The 23758-nt window shown below is 44.7% G+C and overlaps 1 protein-coding gene across 11 annotated transcripts; it reads right to left on the bottom strand.

Annotated features, from left to right (window-relative positions):
• Window positions 1-1336: 1336 nt before the first annotated feature.
• On the bottom strand, window positions 1337-23342 carry LOC116775025 (uncharacterized). 11 transcript variants are annotated; one of them, XM_032667806.2, is made up of 23 exons: window positions 23065-23333; window positions 18901-19005; window positions 14567-14723; window positions 13834-13981; window positions 13535-13755; window positions 13150-13244; window positions 9547-12885; window positions 8964-9050; window positions 8653-8774; window positions 8209-8343; window positions 8058-8139; window positions 7675-7710; window positions 6075-6229; window positions 5911-6007; window positions 5468-5550; window positions 4623-4763; window positions 4258-4357; window positions 4007-4182; window positions 3400-3897; window positions 3039-3292; window positions 2809-2931; window positions 2576-2705; window positions 1337-2498 (listed from the first exon to the last, which is right to left on the bottom strand). In XM_032667806.2, the coding sequence occupies exons 2-22, from the start codon at window positions 18959-18961 to the stop codon at window positions 2603-2605; spliced, it is 6213 nt and encodes a 2070-aa protein (XP_032523697.2). In that variant the 5' UTR covers window positions 18962-19005; window positions 23065-23333; the 3' UTR covers window positions 1337-2498; window positions 2576-2602. The 11 variants fall into 11 exon arrangements, with proteins under 11 accessions (XP_032523697.2, XP_061380503.1, XP_061380500.1 ...); XM_061524519.1 differs by having other exon boundaries at window positions 13834-13963; XM_061524516.1 differs by having other exon boundaries at window positions 4258-4354; window positions 23065-23332.
• Window positions 23343-23758: the final 416 nt, after the last annotated feature.

The following is a 23758-nucleotide window of genomic DNA, read 5'->3' as shown; positions in this document are numbered from 1 at the left end:
TTTTGCTTTGTGCTCCTATCATAAACTGCTTATGTAATTGAAGTTGTGACTCTAGCTCTGGGACATCTTTGTCTTTTGGGAGCGATGGAATGACATCGTCATGGGATTTCCCCAGGATATATCTCTTGGAAACTCTTAGGTGTTTACAGAGCTCCGATGGCCTTTTTAGACTCATCCCATAACTATTGCGATCCCCGAATAAAGCTGATGAATCAGGCGACAGCGCGAGCCCGAGCCACAACTTCAACATCTTTATGTTACGTTCGTTAGTTCGTGGGCCCTAGTGAGTTCGTTTTTAATTTGGTTAGGTTGAGAGGAGCTTGCACGGTGGACGTGAGCGTTTGACGGACGTTAGGTAAGGACCCCTTAAACCTACACCTGGGTAAGTCCCAGGCACTGTTGTAGCTTCTTTTCCCGCAACGATGGACCCGGCAGCCGCACTGTGAATCCATGAAATACTGAGAACTTTCGTCTTATGAAAATTACATTTCCAATACTTATGACCTCAGAGTTTATGACGCCTCCGATGTTGATAGAGTCAAGCGCCAGGTATCTGGTTCAGGCTCCACGCGGCCTGCTCTTCATTTCACGGAGTCGGCAGCATCTCTCTTCATGTGACGATTTAAAGCTATAACGGTAGTGGCTTCGTCGATGTTAGCTCAATATAGCAAGTTCGTGTCCGTAACAAAATCCACATTTTATGGACAATTATTAAGAAAAAAATATCTTGACTTATTTTATATACCAAGCTGTGTGGAATATCATAAATGTACAATGCAAGTAAATATTTTGTTTCAATCAGAGTTACTTAGTAAAAAATATTTTTTTTGTTTTAGGCTATTAAAGAAGCATTTCCATTCTTAACTAAATATTTGAAAGTGGAAATGACAAAGAGAAATCAACAGCAGCGCGGTTCAGGCATCCCGCTTTAAAGGTGATTTTCCATCCAGCTCGGAGTACGTAATGCGACATAAATATAATCTCTTACGATTTTAGACAGTGAGATGTGATATTCATTTAGAACATTTAAAGTTTTCAAAGTTCTGGCGAGCGCCTCCGCATCGGTTCCATCGGAGCACTTATCACTGCCCTACCGCGGTCGGCTTACAGAAACATGCAATAGACGAGCGAAACTTTTAAGATCATTTATTAAACATTAAATTTAGTACGATGTGTCGTAACCACGTCCCTTATAAGCAGAACGAACAGTCAGATCTTTATGAACCCCATTCTTACGGAACCAAGGAGGTCCAGAGACAACGGAGCGGTTTCATATAATGTAAGAAGTTGAACTGAAGCGACGGCGTCGGGGTCAGGAGGCGGAGGAAGAAAGAAATAACAGTCGAAGCGATTTATTAAATATATTTATAGTTACATAAAAACTGGATCTCGACCGGAAACACGAACATTATCATATAATGTCAAAGTAATATTAACACGAGCGTCGCCGCGCCTGCCGCCGCCGGCTCGCGGGCGGGGCGGGCTTACCGACTACTATAATAATCATTTAACTTCGCAAACGAACGACGCAACGCTGAGACCCGCACCCTTCCGGCGCGGCACGCGGCAGACGGGGGCCTGCCGCCAAGGGCCTGCCACCACCGGCAGGGGGCCGGCGCGGGCGCGGGGGGCACACGGCTCACTACAATACGTTAACCTAACCAACTCGTGTATAGGGTGAGCACTCGGGACGCTCAGTGCGGCGGTCGACCTAACTCCGAACTATCTTATTGTCAATTCATAGCGGCTCTCCGTCGCGTGCGGCCCCGGGCGGCTCTCCACAGCTGCTCTTCCTGCCAGCGACGCTGACACGACACCGACGACCGCTGTCACCTTGCTTGTACTGCGGAACGGCTCGCGGGAAGCGGTCACGAACACGCGCTCAGTGGAAGCCTTATAACATACGAGTGGGAGAGAGAAGGGGGGAGGGGAACGGTGGAGGGGGGGACCTGACAAATACATTTTGATAATTTTGTGCAAAATGGTTGCATCATATATAAGAGTTTATATTAGATGGGAACTACGACTGTCGAGACTCGGACGCGGCGCTTCGGACCCTCGACAATAACAAATACAATGTCTCATTGATTCAAACGAACGCCTTCAACCTTAACAAATAAACATGACTCGAAAAATATACACGAACGGACCGACGGACGCTCAGCTGGAGCGGGCGGTCAGCTGGAGCGGGTGGTCAACTGGGGCGGGCGGTCAGCTGGGGCGGTAGGGAACAGGACGCGGCGACGCTGAGAGCGACCGGTGCACGAGAACGATAGCAGTACATGCGGTGGCTACAGGGACAAGTTGGATGGTGAGGGCTGCGTTGATAACGGCGGCGCGGTACAGAACGAAACGTAGCACATCAACAGCGACCGGGCGCAGCGAGGACACCAGCAGCGCGAGCGGCGCGGGACCCGGGGGGCCGGTCGCCGGGCCTAACTATACGAAGCGATGTAAGCGAAGCGGCACAACCTCTAGCAGAGCACCTCACACGCGCGCTGGAACAGAAACGATCTCATCAGTGACGCGCTCGCGCCGAGTTCGCTCGTCCCGGGTCGGGCCCGGTCCTCCGCACCTGCCGGTCTCCAGCGAGCGGCGGTCGTCACCAGAGTCGCGGCGCGGTCAGGTCGGGGAAGCCCTTCTCCCTGGCGGTCCAGTATTCGCCCGTGAACCGCCACGTCTCCTCGCCGCCCTCGTACTCTTTGCTGGGGATGCGACGGAACATATGAACATACACACAACATGACACAACGGAGCGATCACACTCGTATCGTCTCGATGTAGAGCGACGGTCGGTAGCAGTCTTACCGGAACCAGACGGGCGCGTGTTCTGGCTGCTCCCTGCGGCGGTCCCGCTGCGCCTGCTCCAGCTCGTGCTTGAGCCGCTCCGCCTTCTCCACGTCGCCGTCTTCGAGCGCGCGCTGGTCCGGTCTGGACAACACACACGGAGCATGGAGATAACACCGACAGCGTGTAAGACAATGTATCCGGCGTGAATTTAAAGTTTACGCGGAACACTAATGAGGACTGTCCCTGACCTGAGCCTGGTGTCCGTGTGAGGCAGCACGTCCTCCATGCCGGGCTCCATCTCGTTGAGTTCGGTCGCGAACCTCGTGAACCCGTAGTAGGCCTCGTAGTCGGCGGGCATCGCGCCCGGCCGCCACAGGCAGCGAGCGGCCGGGGGCTCGCCTGCGTACAGGGCCTCGGACCAGCGACCCGATAGGCGGACCCGCCGGCCCCCGCACGACACCGTCCCGCGCACCTCGTGGCGACCGCTGGACCACGACGACGCCTGGCCAAATACACCACCAGTGTCATAAGATGCGATATAGAACTATAAGCCTCGGACATGGCTCGCCCGGCTCTGTGTGGAGGCCGTGCGGTGTTGGGGCGACAGACCTTTATGAAGTTCAGTTTGCACGACACGTCTGTGCCGTGGCAGACGATATGCATGTCCCCGTACTGGTCGACCCAGCGCTGTCCCCCGAACAAGTTGTGGACGCAGGTGGTGACCTTGTTCCAGCTGTAGTGGTCGCCAGTCGTCGCGAGGCGCACGTGGACGCGGCCGGCCGGCTGGAACTCCATGGACTTGCCCCAGAACCTGGTCTTGATGCGCGCCTCCTGCCAGAACAGCCAGCGCGGCGACGCGGCGTGGCAGGCGGACACGGGCGGGTGGTGGGACACCTGCTCGCCCACGAAGCTGAATCCTCGGTCGTGTCTCACGCACTCGTACGTCTCCCCCAGCAGCGGGTTGAAGGGCTTGGAGGCGGCGCGATGTGCGGCGGAGGCGTAGGCACTCACCGCGAACGACGCGACCAGCGCCGCGCGCTCCGCCGCGTCCGGACACGCCGCCGCCGCGTCCAGCAACTCCGAGTACTCCAGCTCCTCGCAGAGACGCTGAGGAGAGGACACCCAAGAGGATATTGTAAATAGCCAAAATAAATATTCCCGCCTGCGCCAACTCATGCGAGATGCAAGAAAAGTATGTCTAGGGGAGTCGTCCGACCTGCAGCATGTTCAGGGGTTCGTTGATGGTGACGGGCATGGACACCTGACTGAGGTCCTTGCCGATGTTCTTGCACAACAGGTTCCAGAGGCTCGGGCCGCCGGGCTCCGGCCGCGGACTCGGCAGACGGCTGCGGCGGGACCAAGACGGCCGGGGCTCCGACACCACCGTTATCACTACACACACATACAGCATCAGAAGAGGACGGGCGTGCCTCTTCGCTGAGCCTGCAGCAGGCGCGGAGTACTCACTGTTAGCGTCCGAGTTGTCGGAGCTAGCCGACCCGTCCTCGGAGCTGAGCGACCCCGCCTCCGACGACGAGTCCCCGTCCAGCTCGATCACTCCGGTCTGCTGAACACACACACACATACACACACGCACACACACACCATATATTTAGAGAATACTCAAACAATAAAATCACGATAACACATCTATATTTGCTCCTCACATTGAAAATGTTCTAATATATAATTGTATCTCAATGTAGTCTGTCTAAGCAGATTTTGTTTTTTTAAAGCTTATTTTTAAGTCCTGGCGTCCTACGAGGGTTGAATTTCCATGAATAATGTGGAATGCACGAAGGAGGCTGTACTAAGTATGAGCATGATACGACCTCGCCAGCGTTGAGGAGCTGGTCGCCGTGCGGGTCGTCGTGCGGGTCGCCGTGGCGCTCGTCGTGTTCCTCCGCGTCGAAGAACTCGGAGGCGGACACGCACGACGAGCTGTAGCTCAACGACTGCTGGAACTGGCGACTCTGAGGAACACGGACGGACCGATACAATGCACGAACGGCTGGGCACAGGACAGACTCATAGAACGATGTCAGCCACTGAGTCTAGCGTTTGTTTGTCAGTGTTAGGTTTAGCAAGTTCTCGGTTGGTCTGAACTAAAACCGAGTGTTCCCTGAAGTTAGTGTAGTAGAATATTACAAAATATTTGTAATCACAGTGACAACCTGAGTACCATCCATCACCACCTGGAGAGGACGCATCTCGAAGATCTCTATCGAAGTCAAAGCTGATAGAAAATCTAAGACACATTCAGCTAAGGGATTTGCTTTTGATGTTTAATTATTTTACGGAGACGTCATGCTGACCTTCAAGTTCTACAGCTTGGGCTTAATGGAATCTTATTTAAAAATACATTCGAGGGCTCTATAGCATCAGCTGGAGACGCTTGTTCCTGATGAGTGTGTCGTGTAGAGGAATCAATCTGAAGATCTCCTTATTGAAAGTAACAAATAAATACCTGAAGTCGGTTCAGTAAGTGCTTCGGTCGTGAAGGAAAAATTACCTTTCAATTAGGTCTTCGCGGTTGCTAGAATAAGCTTCACCAAATTATGGGAGAGGAACCATCGAGGTTAAATTAAATCACGCTCCTGCTTAATGACTCGAGTGGCACCAGAGTTTCATCCCGCTCGCCCTGGCGTGTGTGTGTGTGTGTGTGTGTTCCACTCACCGCGTTGGCGGCCGACACGTCCGCGAGGTCGGAGGCGTCGTGTATGCGCGCGAGTCTGGACCGCAGCTCTGGGGAGGCGCACACTGTCATACACTATACCACTGGACCACGTGTGAGACAACTCTAACAACACTAACAACACTACACAATATTACAGGTCACTTGTTCTACAGACAAAGATCAGTTTGCTCACTGAGCGAGTCCTAGACTTATTGAAATATTCATAGCACACAACGACCGGGGATCGAACCCACGAAGGTGGCTTTAGACGGATCAGGGACATCGACGTCACTGGCAGTGTTTAACAATAGATGAAGCGTCCCCGAGTTCCGGAGATGTATCAGAGACGAGACTATGATACGTCTTCAGATATCGGGTCAGATCAGAAGACCATCGCTCAGGTCGGTGTGAACACAGAGACTGAGAGTGTCGTGTCGTCTCACCGGAGTTGAGGTGTAGTGCCGTGGAGAGGTCCGACCGCAGCGACGCGACCAGTGGCGGGGCCTCGCCCTCCGAGCGGACGCGGGCGCGCTCCCTGGACTGAAGGAGGAGGAGGGTGTCAATATACAATGTGACGAGCGAGCGACCCGAGGGAGATGTGCAGTACCAGTGTGGCGACGACGCCCTTGAGGCTGGCGACCAGGTCCTTTGCCAGCACCGTGAAGTCCTCCCGCAGCTGATGGTCCGGCGTGAGGCTGGACAGAGGCGCAGGCGGCAGAGACTCCGCCCCCGGCAGGGATTGCGGGCGAGTGGCCGCACACGCTGGCAGGGAGAGGTCCATGACACGGTTAGTACACTAAGTCACTCATGAGACAAACAAATGAAACTCGCCTCGGTTACAGCAAACATTCCTAGATGAAGTAATGCTATGCATGTTATTGTCATAACGTTCTAATGCGTCCAACCTGCCCTACGATGCGTGTTCTACACTACACCTACTGCACTAATGCAATCAAACTGTACTCTATACTGTGAGTTCTCTCGTCTGACGTCATGCTGCGTACTGAGATGACTGTGAGTTCACTAACTAGTAATTACGATGGTGCACGTCGCCACTGACAGTGAGCGATCGCCCGGCACCCGACGACTACTCCTATTAACTAAGCAGTACATGTAACTCACGCGGCCGCGGCTCGCTGTCCGTGAGCAACATCTTCATATAATAGAACAGTATCCGTCCGAGGCGCGCGAGGTGTCCGCCGCTCTCCGCAGACATTGCGATCCAAGTCGCTAGCCGACCGCGTACCGTTGCTTCGTGTCGGGTGTCGTCGAGTGACCGGCTTCCATGCGCGTGGCACCGGAGCGGCTCGCGGTCGGATGATCTCTCGCGGGAGACGGTTACGAAATCCTTGATAACACTAACGCGATAACAATCCGTGACGTCACAACACGCCGACACACCGAGTCAGCGGATCCGAGCCGCGTGATTACGATTATAATATTAGAAAGTGACGTATGACGCTATCACGAACGTAGTTTTGAGTTCGTATATATATAGGTAGGTACACCATCTCCTTCGAACACTATTCTGTTCCTGTGCCAGTAAAGGTATCTTTAATTCCCCGAGCTTCGCGTCATTTTCCTTATATCCGCCGGTCCGAGGCTCGGCTCCATCAGTTCCCTTCCCGCGTTAGATTCGGTCGAATTGTTTCATTAGTTAAGCCGTCACAAGCCAATATACACGGATACAGGACCCATAAACGATCGCCAATAAAGTTCTGACATAATGTACGCCTCTTTTAAGCAACGACGAAACCTTTTTAAAATTTCATATTATAAATTTGATTATTGTTTTAAAACGTTATTACGGTACCCGGAGAGACGGTAACAAACGGTGTCTGAAGGCCACAGCACACGGCGTGTTGGAACGCGCTTCGTACGAGATTTGAACGCAACCTTGTAACTTAAGCCGACAATGCGGTCGTGAAACGCGCTTCTACTGCGCGTATACGAGCTGTAGTCGCTCGTAGCCTTTGCGTGTTGTGGTGGCGTGAGCGCGCATCCCCCCTTGTCTCTACTCTGCTCATGAGCGCGCTTGTATCATCAACGCAACAAGCAGCATCTAGGGCGCCGATAATGCGCCGTGTGCTATGGGCCTAAAACACGGACGAACGCCAAGCAGTGTAGCGGCGCGAGTTGGGATGAGTCACTAGGCATGCGGCGGAGGTGAGGCAGGAAACGGAACAAAACAAAAAAAAAAGTCTTACGAACTAAGGTCGAGGCCAGAAATGTGGAAAGAAAAACTGGAAGATAAAAAACGTGCCGTTAAAGACTGATGCTGCCGACTGCGGCTCTTAGTGAGTATATAGTATAGATCGGCGGCACTCGTGGGCGGTAAAGATAAAATGAGATGAGATCAGCCCGCCCGGCCGCGAGCGACGAGCGACTCACCCAGCTCGTAGAATCCTTGTGAAGACATATTTATAAAACTTCATTAAAATTAAAACGCTCCTCGCAGTGAAACAACACACTTTATATACAAAATAAATAAGCGAAGACGACACAATAATACATAGAAACAGGACGATATAAAACGTGTCACTAGACGTGCGGCCGGGACGCCGTCCTGCGGGGGCAAAGTCTCACTCACCGATGGGCAGCGAGGCCGCGGAGGCCGGGACGGAGGCCGAGCCGCCGCCGGGGGACGGGGGCGCCGTCACCGTGGACAGGCACTGCGGGGAAGACGCGGTTAGGTTAGGTTAGGTTAGCGACACTCAGTGGACGGACGTGATGCTAGTGACCATGTGCGAGGCGGCCAGCTCCCCGTGCGGCGCCTGCAGCTCCGCCGACGAGCACTTGCCCGACGATTTCTTCTTGCGCAGCCCGAACTTCCGCCTGTCCTTCTTGACATTGGGAGACGCGCCCTCCAGCGACACCTGCGGGCACACCTCACTGTAACCTCCGCGACACGCGCCTCGCCCGACTCATAACACACACAGTATACCGCTGGACGGACTACGGAGGGAGGAGGGACATCTTGACGTGACGTCACGTCTCAACGATATGACTTCTACTCGCTTTATATTATTCTGAAAATATTATTCACATTAATGGACTCTGTTGAGAATCGACTCCGACGTATACATTAGTAGTGAACCGATACTCTCGGAGACTGACTGACGGACTACTTATATACTTTAAAGGAAGGATTTGAAAAGAGGGCACTTGTTTGTGTGTGTGCTCACATCGGTGTCGTGGTGCTGCTGTTGTTGCAGCTCGATGGCCGCCAGCAGTCGCTGCAGCTGCTGCACGGACAGCTGCGCCTGGCCGAGCTCGCGGGACGCGCTCTCCAAGGGACAGCCGGCCTCTAGACGCGGGACATAAAGACGAAGACGTTCAGAAACCCGTCGAACGGCTCTCGTTATACTTATATAACACATGCAAAGATATTAAAGGCAGAGCATGCTTGGTCGACGACGCTACATGTGTACATCGTGACGCGCAACACAGCGGGACTCGCGAGTCGTGCGTCTCGTCATACAGTGACATGTCATACCGAGGATCCATCCTGCAAAGCGCCCCCCGGGAGTTCCGGCCACGAAGCCAGCCTGAGGCCCTCGGGCGGGCGTCGGACTGACCAGTCCTGGAGAAATAAGGACCAAGTCAACGCCATGAGCTACTCCTGGAGGTGATCTCGTCTATTATATATGATTGTATATTGATCCATTTTGTCAGTCAGTGCGTGTGGTGGGTTTATCAGTAGTTTATTCTTAAACTGTAAATTTGGTCCTTGTTTCTCACGCACGGAACGACACGTGACGTCATCATGGGTTCAATTTGAGGAGGGACGGACAGTAATATGACTACAGGAGATACAAAAAATACTGGGAAGGAATCACACCTACAGGAAATGTTAGTCTCATGCTATTAAAGAGCGAGATGCATCATTAGGTACTCTAAACGCCTAATATAATCACAATACTACATGTGAGTCTACACGCTGGCTATTATAAAACATGGCACCCGAGCCTAAACACAAACGAATTCTATTGTTATTCAGTTCTATCAGAGCGTGTTCTATGTTTTTGTAATTTTCTACATAATACAGATATTGGAAAGGTCGGGGGAGATGGACTAACCGGAAATGTAGGAAGTGTCGCTACTACATCGGTAGAGGGTTTTGAGGTCATCGCTCAGGTCGCTCCTGACGATAAAGTTTAACATCGAACGCGACTTCTCAGCCTCGTACTTGCGACTCATGAAAAGTTGATAAACCTGGTAATCGGTCGCGGCTGGTTTGTTCCGAAGACATCGCAGCTTCTTCTCCGTTTGGGACTGTGTGGACACTTTGCGTTGCGGAGGAAGAAGTGCAATCTCTTTGATCAGATTCTGTCTTATTTCTGGACATGGCTTTTTTAGGTTTTTAAACTTCTTCGTCGCTACAGTTTCCTCGCCGTTTCTTTTCACACCTCTTTTCTTAAAGCGGAAGTTCTGCGAGCTGTCAGCTTTGTCCCACATCGACTTCACTATAGCACTGATAGCGCAATCTTTAGTGGCATTCGCTGTAGGCCAATCTTGTTTGGATCTAGCTCGCTCCGCTGTTTGAAGATCTTCTTCAGTAAACATACTACTGAAGGATGATGTCTGGGTACTGCTCGTGTTGTAAGTGTTAAAAAATATGTTTCTTCTCGATACATTAACAGTGTTTCTCGTGATATTGTCCTCATTTACGCCGACTTGGATACACTTACACAGATTTTCCGTTTTTAAGATTAGGCCCGTGGCTTTGTCACTGACGTCTTTGTTGATATGATATTCGCTGGTGCTTGTTCCTGTATCTCTGGTAAGGAATGTTACAGCCCTTGGACATATCGTTTCGTCGAATTGAGTTTCGATCTCCTCAGCGCCTTTGGCAAAAGAATCTTCTTTATAAATCTTCCCCAACAAACCCAATCTGTTTGTTTTACTTGTAGTTGTAGACATTTTTACATGTTTTTTCCGTAACTTCATGTAAAAGTTATTAATATCCTTATTAATGTTAGGAACATTTTTTGATAACTTCGTTAAATTCTCCAGAACCTTAAGAATATAGGCTTCGTCTATAACCTTGGGCGTTCTGTCAAACATCGACGTATGACTTTGACTGAGGTGTAAAGTAGCACCTCGGTCACGCTCGCTGTTTAATGTTTTCTTCTTCTTATGTTTGGATGTGAGTGATCTCCTTTTCTTCAATGATAGAATGTAACACGACTGCATGTCTTCATCATACGTGTTCTTCTTCGAATCTGTACTTTCCCCCCGTGCCTTGTTGCTGGACCCCATCGATCTGTACTCGTCGGATATTCCACAACTTAAACTAGAACAGCGTTTGATTTTTATGTCGTTCAATATTATTTTGTCGCTCCCCTCGTGGCTGCTCAGATAAGGTCGTAGCTCTATAGCTTCTCTATCGATAATCTTTGGCACATTCCGGTAGGAGACTCGCGTTAGTGATTTACAGTTTGCAGATTTCGTGCAGAACATTCTATCGGATTCGGAATTCTTCACTGGAAATATATCACTTACATCAATTTCGGATGCGTCCGTGATCTTAAAGTTTAAATTCTTAGACTTGCTTTCCCCCGAGTACATTGGTTTCTCTTTTAATTTCATTTTAATTGAAGCCAGTCCTTTAATTGATGGGTCGTTTTTCAGTGATATATGCTCGAGATCGTATTTAGATATATCTATGACAACTGAAGTTTCTCCGCAACTGACTTTTTTAAAGCAGCCCATTTCGTTGTGAACTTTCCTTCCTGTCCAGTCTTTAGTGTACTGTCCCTTCGCATTAGCAATAACATTTCTAGAGAAAATAGTTGTTATTGTATCGAGTATGTTCTTAAGATACAACTCTCCGGGGTCACCACCCTGAACTTTGCTTGGGGATGCGTCTTCTTTGGTCGAAATCCCCTTTGAGAGTTTCTTATTTACAGGTTCAGCTATAATATCACACTTAGCACACACATCTGTATGCTGTTCTTCAGAAGACGAAGTGGTATCTTCATCACTGTGACCCTGTCGGAGGAGGTTCAAATATGCGCCAAAGAATTCTTTGGCTACGTCGGGTGGTATGGAGGTTTCGCTAATGAGATGTTTTATTGTTTCTTGTAACTTTGGTAGTTCGTTGGATGAATTAGAGTTATCGCATGCACTTTCTTCGTCTGATTTGCTAAAATTATTTTCATTTGGGAATTTATCGAGGCTGTTAATAATTTTCTTGGTCATTTTTATGTCCTTCTCTCTGCTGTGATTGCTCTGAACCGTTTCACAGATGTAAATTGTATTTTTAAGTATTCTTTCTAGTTCTTGTATTCGTCTTTCTTTTTCGAAGCTATCATTTATTTTGCACGCTAGTCTGTTGTTCTTTCCAGGGTTTTGAATGGGGATCTCAAAGGCCTTATCCTTAATCAGATCACTTATCCCACGGAACTGAGTGGATCGTGATGTTTGTGGTACGGCAATGTTCGATGTCGGCTCGTCTCTTGTAAAATATCTATTAGATGGCCGGTGGATGGATTTAGTTATCTTAGTGCCGTTTCTCCAGTTTTCGGAGGAGGTGTTATTCAACCAATATTCTAACAGGCTTCGGAACAAGTTCCTGACGGGATGGTCTCCGGTATCATTCTGTTTTATCTCATACAACTCCCTGATGACCTGGTTTATGCAGTTTTTGGTGAACGAGTCTTTGCTGTTATTGGTGACGACTGAAACCATCAGTTTCTCGGCGATGGTGTCGTAGTCTTCTGGCGACAGCGTGTTCTGTATATCTTTGTGTTCTTTGCTTGGTGTTGTTTGTATATCGACTTGTTTCGTGCAGACGTCATCGTCACCGTCGTTCAGTGTCAATGAGTCGTACTGCATCAGTTTATATTTAGTCAACAGCATGACCCTACTCAGAGGTTTTCTGAGTCTCGGCTCGTCTTGAATGTTTCTGTATCTGACAACGTTCGTGCACTTTTTACTTCTCCTTATCAATGGTTTATCTTCTCCGTTTTCTTTTCTGGAGAAGAAGAAGTATGTGGGGGTGTCGGCTCCATCCGCGCCGGCCACACTATGGTTGTGTCTGTTATATTTTTCATCGAAGGATGTTTCGGAGGAGCAGGCGCTGTTACAGTATGTCATATGACTCGCATTATTTTCATGCTCCTGTTTTTCATTGATCGACATCATCAGAGTTATGTTTTCGTTTCTCTTCGTCTTCTCCTTGCGGTGAGCGGACTTTAGTCTTCTGTTTTTCATGTGTATATTCTTTTCCATGTCATCTATAACTGTGAACATGTCTCGTGCGGCGTTCCGGTTGCCGCCGTACTTCGCTGACGGTCGTTTGTTGAACGCGTTCTTATAGCTTGTCTGCACGTCGTACAGCGTGTATACCAAGCTGTTCGTTCCCCATTCGCTTGAAACTTTTTCATTGTACAAGATTCTGGAGAGCTTGTTCCCTACAGGAGGAGGAGGAGGGATTCGGGATCAAGGGAACTCAACAGAGCCATCGCTCTCTTAACAATATCTACATAAACCTCACATAAATTTTTCATGCTGCTATATTGTTAAGTAAACGATACAAGCTCTAATATAAAACCAAGTTATCTACCTAATCCGTTCTCTTTGGTTTCATCTATACAAAGAAGAAGAATGCATTAGTCGAGTCAAGTACATCGAGGTTACATCAGACGTATCATGATACGGTGTGTGGGGTAACTCACGTGAGGAGGTGTCTGCGGGGAGATCGTCCGCCGGCGCGTGGATCTTGGGGATCGACTCCCGGGCGCCGAACGTGAGCAAGTGTTGCCGATACAACCTGGAAAGTTCACGTTACACTCCACAAGTGCTGATGTATTCTTAAAGTCGTATCTGACCTCCCGGCTGTGTCCAACTTAACCGAGCCTCACGGGAACACTTCAGTTACTATAGTTTTTCTAATATGCAACATTTGAATACATGATCCTGAAACTATTTGACACTTTGTGTCGAGTGCTTTGGTCTTTAACAATCAATCATTCTAAGTAAGTTCCAAGACATTAATATGTTTTTTACAAAAATCGAATATGCTTCCTTCTACTAGTAGCTATGTCAAAGGTATGAACCGACCGGTGAGCTTTCAGCACATTGAGCCAGGTCCGGAACACGTCGGGCGTCTTGGCCCGCAGGTGGTATATGAACTCATCGGCGTCGATGTCGATGCGTCTGCGGCGAGCCTTAGCCGATATGACGGACAGGCCCACGTCCACGGAGCCGTGCAGCCGGCCCCGGGACACGTCCGCCGCCGAGCGCGCGTACACCAGGATACCGCCGTCTATCACGAAGAACCGCTGCGGAGGGGGCGGGTGAGGTTACTTCGTGACACGTGTCGACCGACAAATCTCATAGCGACGACAGGTGACACTCACCTTGTGCCAGCCCTTGAGCGGCCACTTCCTCTTCTTGTGGAGGTAGCCGTTGAACACATCCGGCCTCCTGTCGAACCTCTGGCCGTCCTTCAGACCCTCCAGCACCTCCCACTCGCTGCCTCGCCGCCGACTGCTGATAGAGAATCTTCTGTTAATAGATTAGGTCTACGTTCATAATAATGACCTTGACAAATTGAGAATCGGGGAGTTTAAAAGATACCCGTCGAGAACGACGGACACAAGTCCGCCATACTCGACGGGTACTCGAGACGGGAGTCCAAGGAGACGTGATAAATGTTATGGACATCTTTACAATTTTCCATTTTTTCGCCTCTTCTCAACTCTTTAGTTATAAGATCAACAAATTGATGCATGAAAGAAGATATTTTTTTATATAATTTATATATTTTATAATTCTCAACGAAGACCCGAATACTTCTTATTGTGGAATCTTGAAGTAACTGTAAATGTATAACGTAATAAAAACCTAAATAAAAAGTCTGATTTGTTAAATTTATTATTTTTGATTATAAATAAAATGATCACGTTTATTAATCATATCAAGACATTTCTGCCAACCTACCGTCGACGGAGGTTTTGGTATTCTAAGAGACGAAATACATCATTTATTGATATTCAATATCGGTTATGGCAATTATATAACATGTCTCTGGTTCTTGGGACACGGTTCGCGTCCGACCGAATGTGTAGTGAAAGGTGGTAGTGACGTTACCTCCTATTCTTGGCGGTCCTGGCGGCGGGCGGCGGGGGCCTGGCGGGTCTGTCCCCGCTGTCCGCCGACAGGGAGGCCGTCTCCCCCGAGCAGTCCGAGTCCGACGGGGCCCTGCGCAGAGCAGCCGCCCGCCCCGCCGCGCCGCGACGTCTCTCACCTGTCATATACACTTCACTTCATACAGTGCCAACGAGACTTAACTAACAAGAAGGAAAGTGTCAAGATGTAAGTCGTGAGTTATTGTTGTAGGACATCTAGTCAAAGCGAACGACTTGTACTGATAAGTGGTGATACGATTCTATTAAATTAAAACTACACGCAGTTGGACGGCGGAGACAATTAAATATTAATTAAGCATTTAATTTACAAAAAACGCGTTGAAATCTCTCAGAATCTGGTTCACATACTTATGAAGAAGAGTTTTGTATAAAACTCCTAAATAATACTTCTAATACACTTTTTTTGATACCAAAAAAATTTTTATACAAAAGTTATTCGCAAAATTTGATGTAAATTTAGAGATACATACAACATTAACATTTATGACAAACAAACTTTGATTCAGCAGATGTTTTGAGACCAATTCTCGGCGTTGTTTTATTTGAATTAATGGTCATATGTTTTACAAAAACTAAAAACAAAAACAATGAGGTAAATATTAAAAGTAATCAACAGTCGTCCCCGTGTCCGCTCAGGCGGTTCACGTCCGCGCCGCGCCCCACTCCTGGCTGACTGGAGTCAACACGATTATTATAAATCTCCTTCTTATTCTCAGATATTAATTGTGAAGTTTTGTATCTTGTAGGAATGCATGTACAGTGTTGTAAGCGGGTCCACCGTACTCCTGAACCGGAGACAGCGCTACGGCGTGAGGAGAACACGCCCCACTCCATCCAACACAATGCTTACATTATGAGCATCTTCTCCTTCAAGTTTAATGTTAGCTAATATGTATTATTACTTTTTGTCGAATCATTGTAAAGGAATTCTGTCGCTTCTATTTATTTCCTTATCACAGGTTACCGTAGCCTCCTTATCTCTAGTTTTTCCACATCAACTCTTAATCCATGATAAACCGCGCGGGAGTGAGTCATGTGCGTTGCGGTTATTGACAACTTGATCACTTCCACATCTGCAGTTCCCGTCTGCCACAAACTGTGTCACGAGCGAGCTGCAGGAAACTTATCGATACCTATCTGGCTTTGTGTCTCCATGCTGATGACACACACACACACACACACACACTATACATTTTATATAGAACAATGTTATTCGTGTGATGTATTAGTGTTCCATTTAAGTTAGGATTTCGATTTCCTTTCTGTTATGGAATAATAAATGAGCTCCCACCGTTGTACTCTTTATTTATTTAAACGATACAACTAAACATTAATAAACTACCGCAGGTGTATTTCTCCTCCCGCCAGTAGCCAGCATCAATGTGTCTCCATGCTTCAGATCGGTACAGACGCACCTCAGTTTTCATCTCTCCGTGTTTGATCTGTCGGAACGTTTTTCAGTGTTTTGATATTTCTCTTTTGAGTATTTGTGTAAGGTGTTCATTCAATGTGGCAGATCTCATTACGCGTGTGAATGTGTCGCTCCGAGGCCCCTTAACAGTACATTTGTCCTTGACGGTTTTTTTTAATCGACCTTAACCTGCGTCACCTGCCGCAGTCCGCAGCTGTCTCCTATAATCAGTGTTTGTGGAAGGCTTTAAGTTTTCGTTGCTCGTATTGTATACACGGATGGTTTTCACAATTTCTTCATGTTGTTTTCCTGAGTTCCCTCTCACTTCTGACTGGAGCACGTTAAAGTCGTGCATGTGGTCAACTATAGAAGATCATAATTTAAAGTCTGTTCGTTCAACCAGTTAGAGATTTTGTGGTGTGATGCTAATACCAATAATAATTGCTATGACAGGGGCCTCACAGTAGATTTATTTGTCTGTAGCTTGAGACGGAGAGTCGAGATAGTCCCCTGTATTACATAGTGACGTTTCTGTTGGCGCAGTTTGATAACGGCAATAAACTCGTAGGTATATAATAATAAACAATAAAATAAACTAGATTCATGATTTTTTCTCCTGAAGTTAAAACTGTTATTGCTGGTCGCTACATATTGTCTGTACATGACTGAGCCCTGGCGAGGTTTTCTGGTACCGCCTAGTTCCTCTCACTGGTTGCCAAGCTATAATCACACACAACTCTATACATAATGTGACTTAGCCAACACTAGTTTTTTACACGACATAACAAAGTAATTGCTACCATACGTTGTATGTGGTTCAATAATATGTAACAGTTTTATTATGTATACACAGAGTTATACACAAATAATGTAGGAGGTAAAACCTATGTGACTTAGTTTGGAAATGAGGGTGCCCGCAGATTAAAGACTGGAGAGAGAATGATAAGAGAAAGAGATGAAAATACCTCATTGAGGGAAAGTGAACAGGATAGATATAGTTGTATTGATTGATGTTCGCTAATGAGCTGTGGAGAAAATACTGAACAGATTTAAAAAAACAATACGATAAGATCTCACAAGTTGTAAACTGATCATCACGATGAATACAACCTTGCTATAGATAGTAGAGTTAGTGGGTGGGCACACGACAACACAGACGAAAAACGACGACCGTGGAGGTGAGCCGAGTTGAAGTAATATTTACAAAGTGAATGGAAGTTAGCGGACCTCGACCACGGCGCTACAGAAATGAAAATAATAGGATATATCTGTGGAGAAATAGAGAAGAGTAAGGAGGGGGAGAGTGTTTTACGATTGTGATGTACCGGTGAGATCTCTTTATTGATGTGACATAAAACATGGCTTATTTTTATATTATTTTAGTTCAACCTCCTCAAAGTGTGTCGTAACTTTCGACGGTAGTATTGATAAATATGCTACTTCTCGGCCCCGACTTCGTCTGTATCGACTTCGGAGACGGTCTCAGAGAGGATGGTATAAAAGTGTTTGGAAACGACAGATGTGAGAACCAACCGGTAGACATCTATAGCAATACAAGTGTAAGGCCATGACCCCTCGGGACGTACACGGCATGAAGGGATACATCAAGGCACGTTTGTTATTCTTAAAAGTTACATCGCTTAAGTTTCATCACAATCACATTCTCTTCTAATTTAGGATTTATAACATCAGTAGCATAACGAGTATCCGAGTTCCGCGAGAACATGCACTTTAACGTAGTTATAAACAGAAAACATGCTAACACATTGAGTACACGGAGACGTGAATTAATACCGGTCGCTTAAATAAATACACTTTAGTATTATTTGAATTCTGTGTTTGATGAACGCTTTACACTTATCAACAAACTGAGACGGGGCCGTAAATACTATTATAATGAAAATATCACTTTTGAATGAATTTGTTATTTTTATATTTGTTTTCTTATTTGTATGTGTGTTTGGGGAAAAGTGTCTCAGAACGCTTGTTGTTAGTCAAATAATTGTAGACTGGGTTATTGATAGATATAAGGAAACGTCCCGTATGTACCAGTCATGGAGGTAGCGGTCGTGGGAACAGGAGATCAAAGCTGCAAGGGAAACACATTCGAAGAAATGTTTTATCTCCGCACACCTTTATCTCCTAGCGTTTGGAATAACGGGGTGTATTTAAAATATGTCATTTTCAAATGAAAACTTAAAAAAGGATAGGACTGTAAAATGAAAATGACTACTTCATCTGTACACAAAGAGGGCTCGCAGATTTTTTTTTTACGGATAACAAAATATTTACAATTGAGAAATATTTTTTTACAAACAAAATAATCGTATGTATCTCGAACCTCTTAAAGAAGTTTCTCGACCAGTCAACTGAGGATAGCGTGGACTTTGTTCGACTGTAGTGACGGTTTGGCCCGCTAAACCTTTGTGTTGGTTGTTTACGAATGACTGACATATTTTAAAGAAAAAGATATCAAAACAGCGTTAGCAGTTTCATTCCCGAGACCATCGTTCTTATGCTTACGTTCTAATTTAGCGAGTGATGCTCGTTCTAAGCGCCGACATAATATTCAGTGGCTAAAACAATCCATACTTTTGACTGTGAAGAAATTTAGCTCAGAGGCAGTCCGTGCTACAGATGACTGTCCTCAAGTTTAAAACGACCTCGAATGATGTCTTTATATGAATGTATTGAACTTACACGCTGTCGTAGTTGTATGTATGTAAGTATGTTACGTACTATTTTAAAAATGTTTTTCTTTGTAACAATACTTATTTAAGGCTTAGCATATAATACCATTACTGGATCTGGGGGCACTGTTTGACCGACTTTACAGACGAGTGAGTGTCGTGTGTGTGACTCACGTTTCTCGTCCAGGGCGGCGTGCTCTGTGGCCGCGTGCTTGAGTCCCGCCTGGGCGGCCATGCTGCTCCCGCCCTCACTGATGCTGATCGACAGACATTTTAACACTGCAACAACGCAGAACACCTTACTAAAATATGTTGTATTCATGAAAGTTTTTCCACTTATCATTCAACGTTTCAACAGCCAACAGAACAGCGGCCTGTCCACGGCGTCGTATGATAATCATGTTATATATTGTATTGTTTCCTGAAAGAACATTTGGCGTTCAATACCATACAATAGGTGTACTTAGCGTTACATTGATTGAGATATAAAATTAACATAAAGATAAATATTACAGGTATCGTCTCGGTTAACAAGACCTTGTAATAAACATGAACCTCGACTGTTAGTGAGGACATCGCATGGTCTGCACACACACACACACACACACACACGGATGTTTACACGCAATACTGATATTCCGTCAAGCCGCGAGGTTGTTGCAGTCCATACACCGATCCGCTTAATCGGTGCCACCATTAGCAGACAGATTGTATCTTAAACGCTCAGCTGTTTAATACTATTTATAAAACATATTATTTTGTTACGTGTGACTTGACTCTCAATGTTTATGTCCCCAGACGGAATCTGAATTTCAATGTCATATTCTCTTTATATTGAACGTTTTCTTTTTCTGTAACATCAGTGTTTAATATATTGTTGGCGGTTTATTTCACAGACATTTGTCTATCGCACTGATCGCATAGATTCATACGATATGTTTAGAAGAAAATTTATTTAAGACAGGATTTGACTGACAGGTGACAGGTGACAGGTGACAGATGGTGCAGTGATGTATATAATGAATTAATATATATAATAATTAAACATATAAATAAATATGATCGGGGACACTGGAGTCCTCAGGGAATATCATTCAATTGTAATCAATAGTTTACAAATCGTCATATGAAGTGTATGAGTCCGTGTAACTTTAACGCGACATCTCTAACTCAATGTAGTGTTCAAATGTATGTGCAATGTTTGTTGCGTGTATGAACTGTATGTTATATTAATTGTATGAATCTTCCAAAATACGTAGGACGCGGCGGACGTGACGTCATCAGTGAGGTGTGTGGAGGGGGAGCGGTCCCTCAAACACATAATAAATATTTTCTATGAATATCGTCAACATCATTATGTTTCTATATAAACATCACTGTTATTTCAGTAGTCAATTTAGTTTGATCAAACATAGTTATTTCATATCATTAAAGATCAGGACAGAATCCACAAGGCGCATCGTCTATGTCGCGCGGCTCCGTGTACAGTCTGCCAGTATTTTATGATTGTTTGAAAACCCTTATCAGCATGTTATGTTACGGTACATACTACATAATGTGAAGAATGTAAGCTGGAGACATATTGAAATACTAACAATAATGATCACGACTCCCATGATATGCCAGCGGAGCAGACCTGGCATTAGGATCGAAGACACGACACGACGGGCGCAGGTGATGTGGACACGACACGACGATATCAAGGGCAGTGATAACGCTATCACCAATGATATCGATGGATATCACTAGTTCGTGTGTGTGATGTTTCAATGTTTGTCCTTATATATAACAACAAGGTTCACCTTGTTTATTTTAAAGTCACTTTCTATATCAATGACCGTGTTCTTTTCCTAGGCGGTTTCTCAGCGAGTCGCGCCCGGGCCCCCGTCTAGTGTGCGAGCCCGACTTGTCTCTCCTGTTATAATATTTCCGTCTAGTATCGATCGCCAACACATGAGTCATTTCATCCGTCACATCTTGTAACACGTCTGTATCATTACATGTAGATATGTCCTTTTGAGACCAGAGAATGATAACCAGTATTGGTATTGGTTAGAAGCGATGGGGAGAGAGGTTTCCCGTGAAATGTGAGCCAAAAGGATAGAGGTTCGGGACTTGAGGAGAACTCACTCACGACTCACGACACATGTGCACTGTATATAAATGGACAGAGTAGTAGTAGTAGGGGATCATATATGTGTATATATAATTTGAATTATATCTGGCGAAGGATTCGGTTATATAGAGCATACGTATGTTATAGTTGGAATACATGTGTGTTAATCAGAGGCTGGAAATGACAAGTTTACATTTGAAAGGCTCCCTGATGAACACATCGCTGGTCTCTCACGGACGGAATGTGCCTTCACCTCTCCTATCTGAATACCCACTATACAATACACTCGCTAATGTCTTCGCACGTGCTCACCTTCCTGTCAAACTGTGCGTTATGTCTCTACTCTCCACGATCTATTCGGAATGATACTTAACTTTATATATTGAATTTTCCATTCGTCTCGTCTTAACTAGATTTTGTCGAAATAACAACCAACCTCATAGATTTCATCGAAAAATGTCTTCGGAAATAAAAATTTTAAGAAATTTGTATTTAGGTTTTTGAAAACGTATTCTGTTTAATGACAAACATCAGAAATGATTTAGTAACACGAGAATACACAGGTCGGACACATTCATGAGCACATAATATCATTAAAGAAAACTACAGATGAGAAGGAGCAGGATACGAAGGTTTAAAGCTCATTATTAGTAAAGTGTAGTGCACGTCCCTCCACCAGTTACATCAGTCTGAATTCTTATTAATCCCTTTCTCACATTAATTGATATAAACATTGACAGCACTTCAACATGGCTTAAACTGACCAAGATCACATTTCCCTTAAAATATATTGTAATGTGCACAATTATTAACAATACATAAGAGTCTGTACTACTTGTATGTCGTTTGTAATGATCACTTGTGTTTGTGTGTCATAGGGGGATTATATTAAGTCACAACTCTAATACACACATGAGATATGTCTATGTCGGTAAATTTATTAAAATTGAACCAGTTATCATCTTAATCACTAGAATAATCTGTAACTTCCTAATGATAAAAACAATACTGAGTCACTATTTAAATGTGATAAGTCATAAGCAGAGCAAACACTTGGAGATGATAAATATATGAGTTAGCGGGGAGTATGGCACCAGAAGCTTGGTGTGATTTATGGAAGATAGACTATATCGTATGAATACAATGATCCTTAACCTAATACAATAATTTACTTACTATTAATATAATCTATACAACAAATGGTAATTATTTTGAATTAAATTAAATTTAAATATATTGTGTATTGTATTCACAAGAAAAATCAGCTCTATAACATAATGATGACCAGCTATAGGTTTGCCTGTTATATAATGTCTGGATATATAAGTACAACTGTCCCGGTCGCTCAGCAACACCAACATCGTAGGTGACGCTGGTTGTGATCTGGTTGGATGTAGGTACCTACCTACTAAGGTAGGAATAAATGAACAATATCTATATGCAATAGTACAAGAAGAGAGGAGAATATGTGGGAGTGTTAGCATCAGTTAGTAACTAGGACATGGTGCACAAGTTCACCAGTACTAGTGTTCCTCTGCTATGATTCACCTCAACGGCAGTGAGTGCGGCCTCCATTACATCATCATGACATCACTTACTTTATTGATCTCCTGCAAGTTCCTTGTTGTTTGTGATTGCCTCATCATGTTCTTTATCACTTCAATTATATTTTGTGTTAAGTATTATGATAACATGGGTGTCTGTTACATATTTCTACACAATACAATACATCGAATTAATTTAGTAGGAATTTCTTGCTAGCAATAAATTATTTAAAAAAATATTTTTTTGTATGTATATAGATATATATTTTGTATGTATATAAGGATTGTATAATTCTGTTGAATAATAATTAAGTATAACGATAAAAAAACTTGAATATCACATTTTTTATATGGTACGATTTTAATACATTATATTTAATTTTATTACTTGTCGTACTATATTTTAGAACTTTTATATACATATGTATAATATGTATGAAACGTTTTCGCAAATCAAAAGTAACATACGGACGGCAACCTTGAGTAAAACTAGTTTTTTTCCTGGTTCAGCAATCGCATCTAATTACGAACAATTGTACGGAAATATAATATTTTATCATTACAAAATGCGTTGCTATGGGTTCGTCAAAAAATATAGTACATGATGTATGCGACACATTCTTGGCGTCCGACACTAGAAAAAGTGCTATTTAATAATCAAAACTGCGATATACTTACGTAAGACACCGTAAATAACAATTAATATGCTAAAACATCACACTTTTAAATTGATTTCAGCCAATGTACAATTTTTTTTACACTTAATTTAATATTTACAACACAACACTCAAAATTTTACAAATTTTCTCGAATCCTTTTACACTTTACAAATAAAATTTTTAGTTCATAATTAAAATAATTGATTTTATTTAGCGAGAAACCCGCGAGAATGAAGCACCATTTTGAAAGATTGGAGAGAGATCGACAGATAGTCAAGGTTTTTCATATTGTCAGTCTTTACGTCATTGCGACATTCTGGTTCTTTTTTAAATAGAGCTACGTGCGTTGGATTCCTATATTTGGCATTACTTATATTAATTAAAACATTTTTATTTTCATAATGTTTTGGTACACTTAAAAGTATTTAATGAGTTATTTATTTCTTAGGTAAAGGCGTAAGAATAATAGCAACAAGAGAAAATCATTCTCCTTAACGAAGCGAGTGGTATGTTTATAAATTGTATTGCTGTAATATTAATGTTAATAAAGGTCCATTCAGTTCACACATTGTACTCAGCTTACTTATATATGACAAAAAAAAACGCTGATATATATTTTTTTATTTAGTAAATTTGAAGAATGCAATATGATTATTTTTATATTTACTCGATAACCAAAAAAAATGTTTGACAGTGTATAGAAATCAAAATTG

Source organism: Danaus plexippus, chromosome 25 (assembly GCF_018135715.1).
Source record: "Danaus plexippus chromosome 25, MEX_DaPlex, whole genome shotgun sequence".
Lineage (NCBI taxonomy): Eukaryota > Metazoa > Arthropoda > Insecta > Lepidoptera > Nymphalidae > Danaus > Danaus plexippus.
This window is presented reverse-complemented; position numbering and strand designations above follow the sequence as displayed.

What these genes read in the sequence shown, in the direction of transcription:
- LOC116775025 (XM_032667806.2), bottom strand. Translation starts at nt 18,961, where the DNA reads ATGGCCGCCCAGGCGGGACTCAAGCACGCGGCCACAGAGCACGCCGCC. An exon ending in AGGGCGTCGTCGCCACACTG is followed by an intron (nt 6,008 to 6,074) that starts GTACTGCACATC and finishes CTCCTCCTTCAG; the next exon opens with TCCAGGGAGCGCGCCCGCGT. An exon ending in CGACAACTCGGACGCTAACA is followed by an intron (nt 4,183 to 4,257) that starts GTGAGTACTCCG and finishes ATGTGTGTGTAG; the next exon opens with TGATAACGGTGGTGTCGGAG.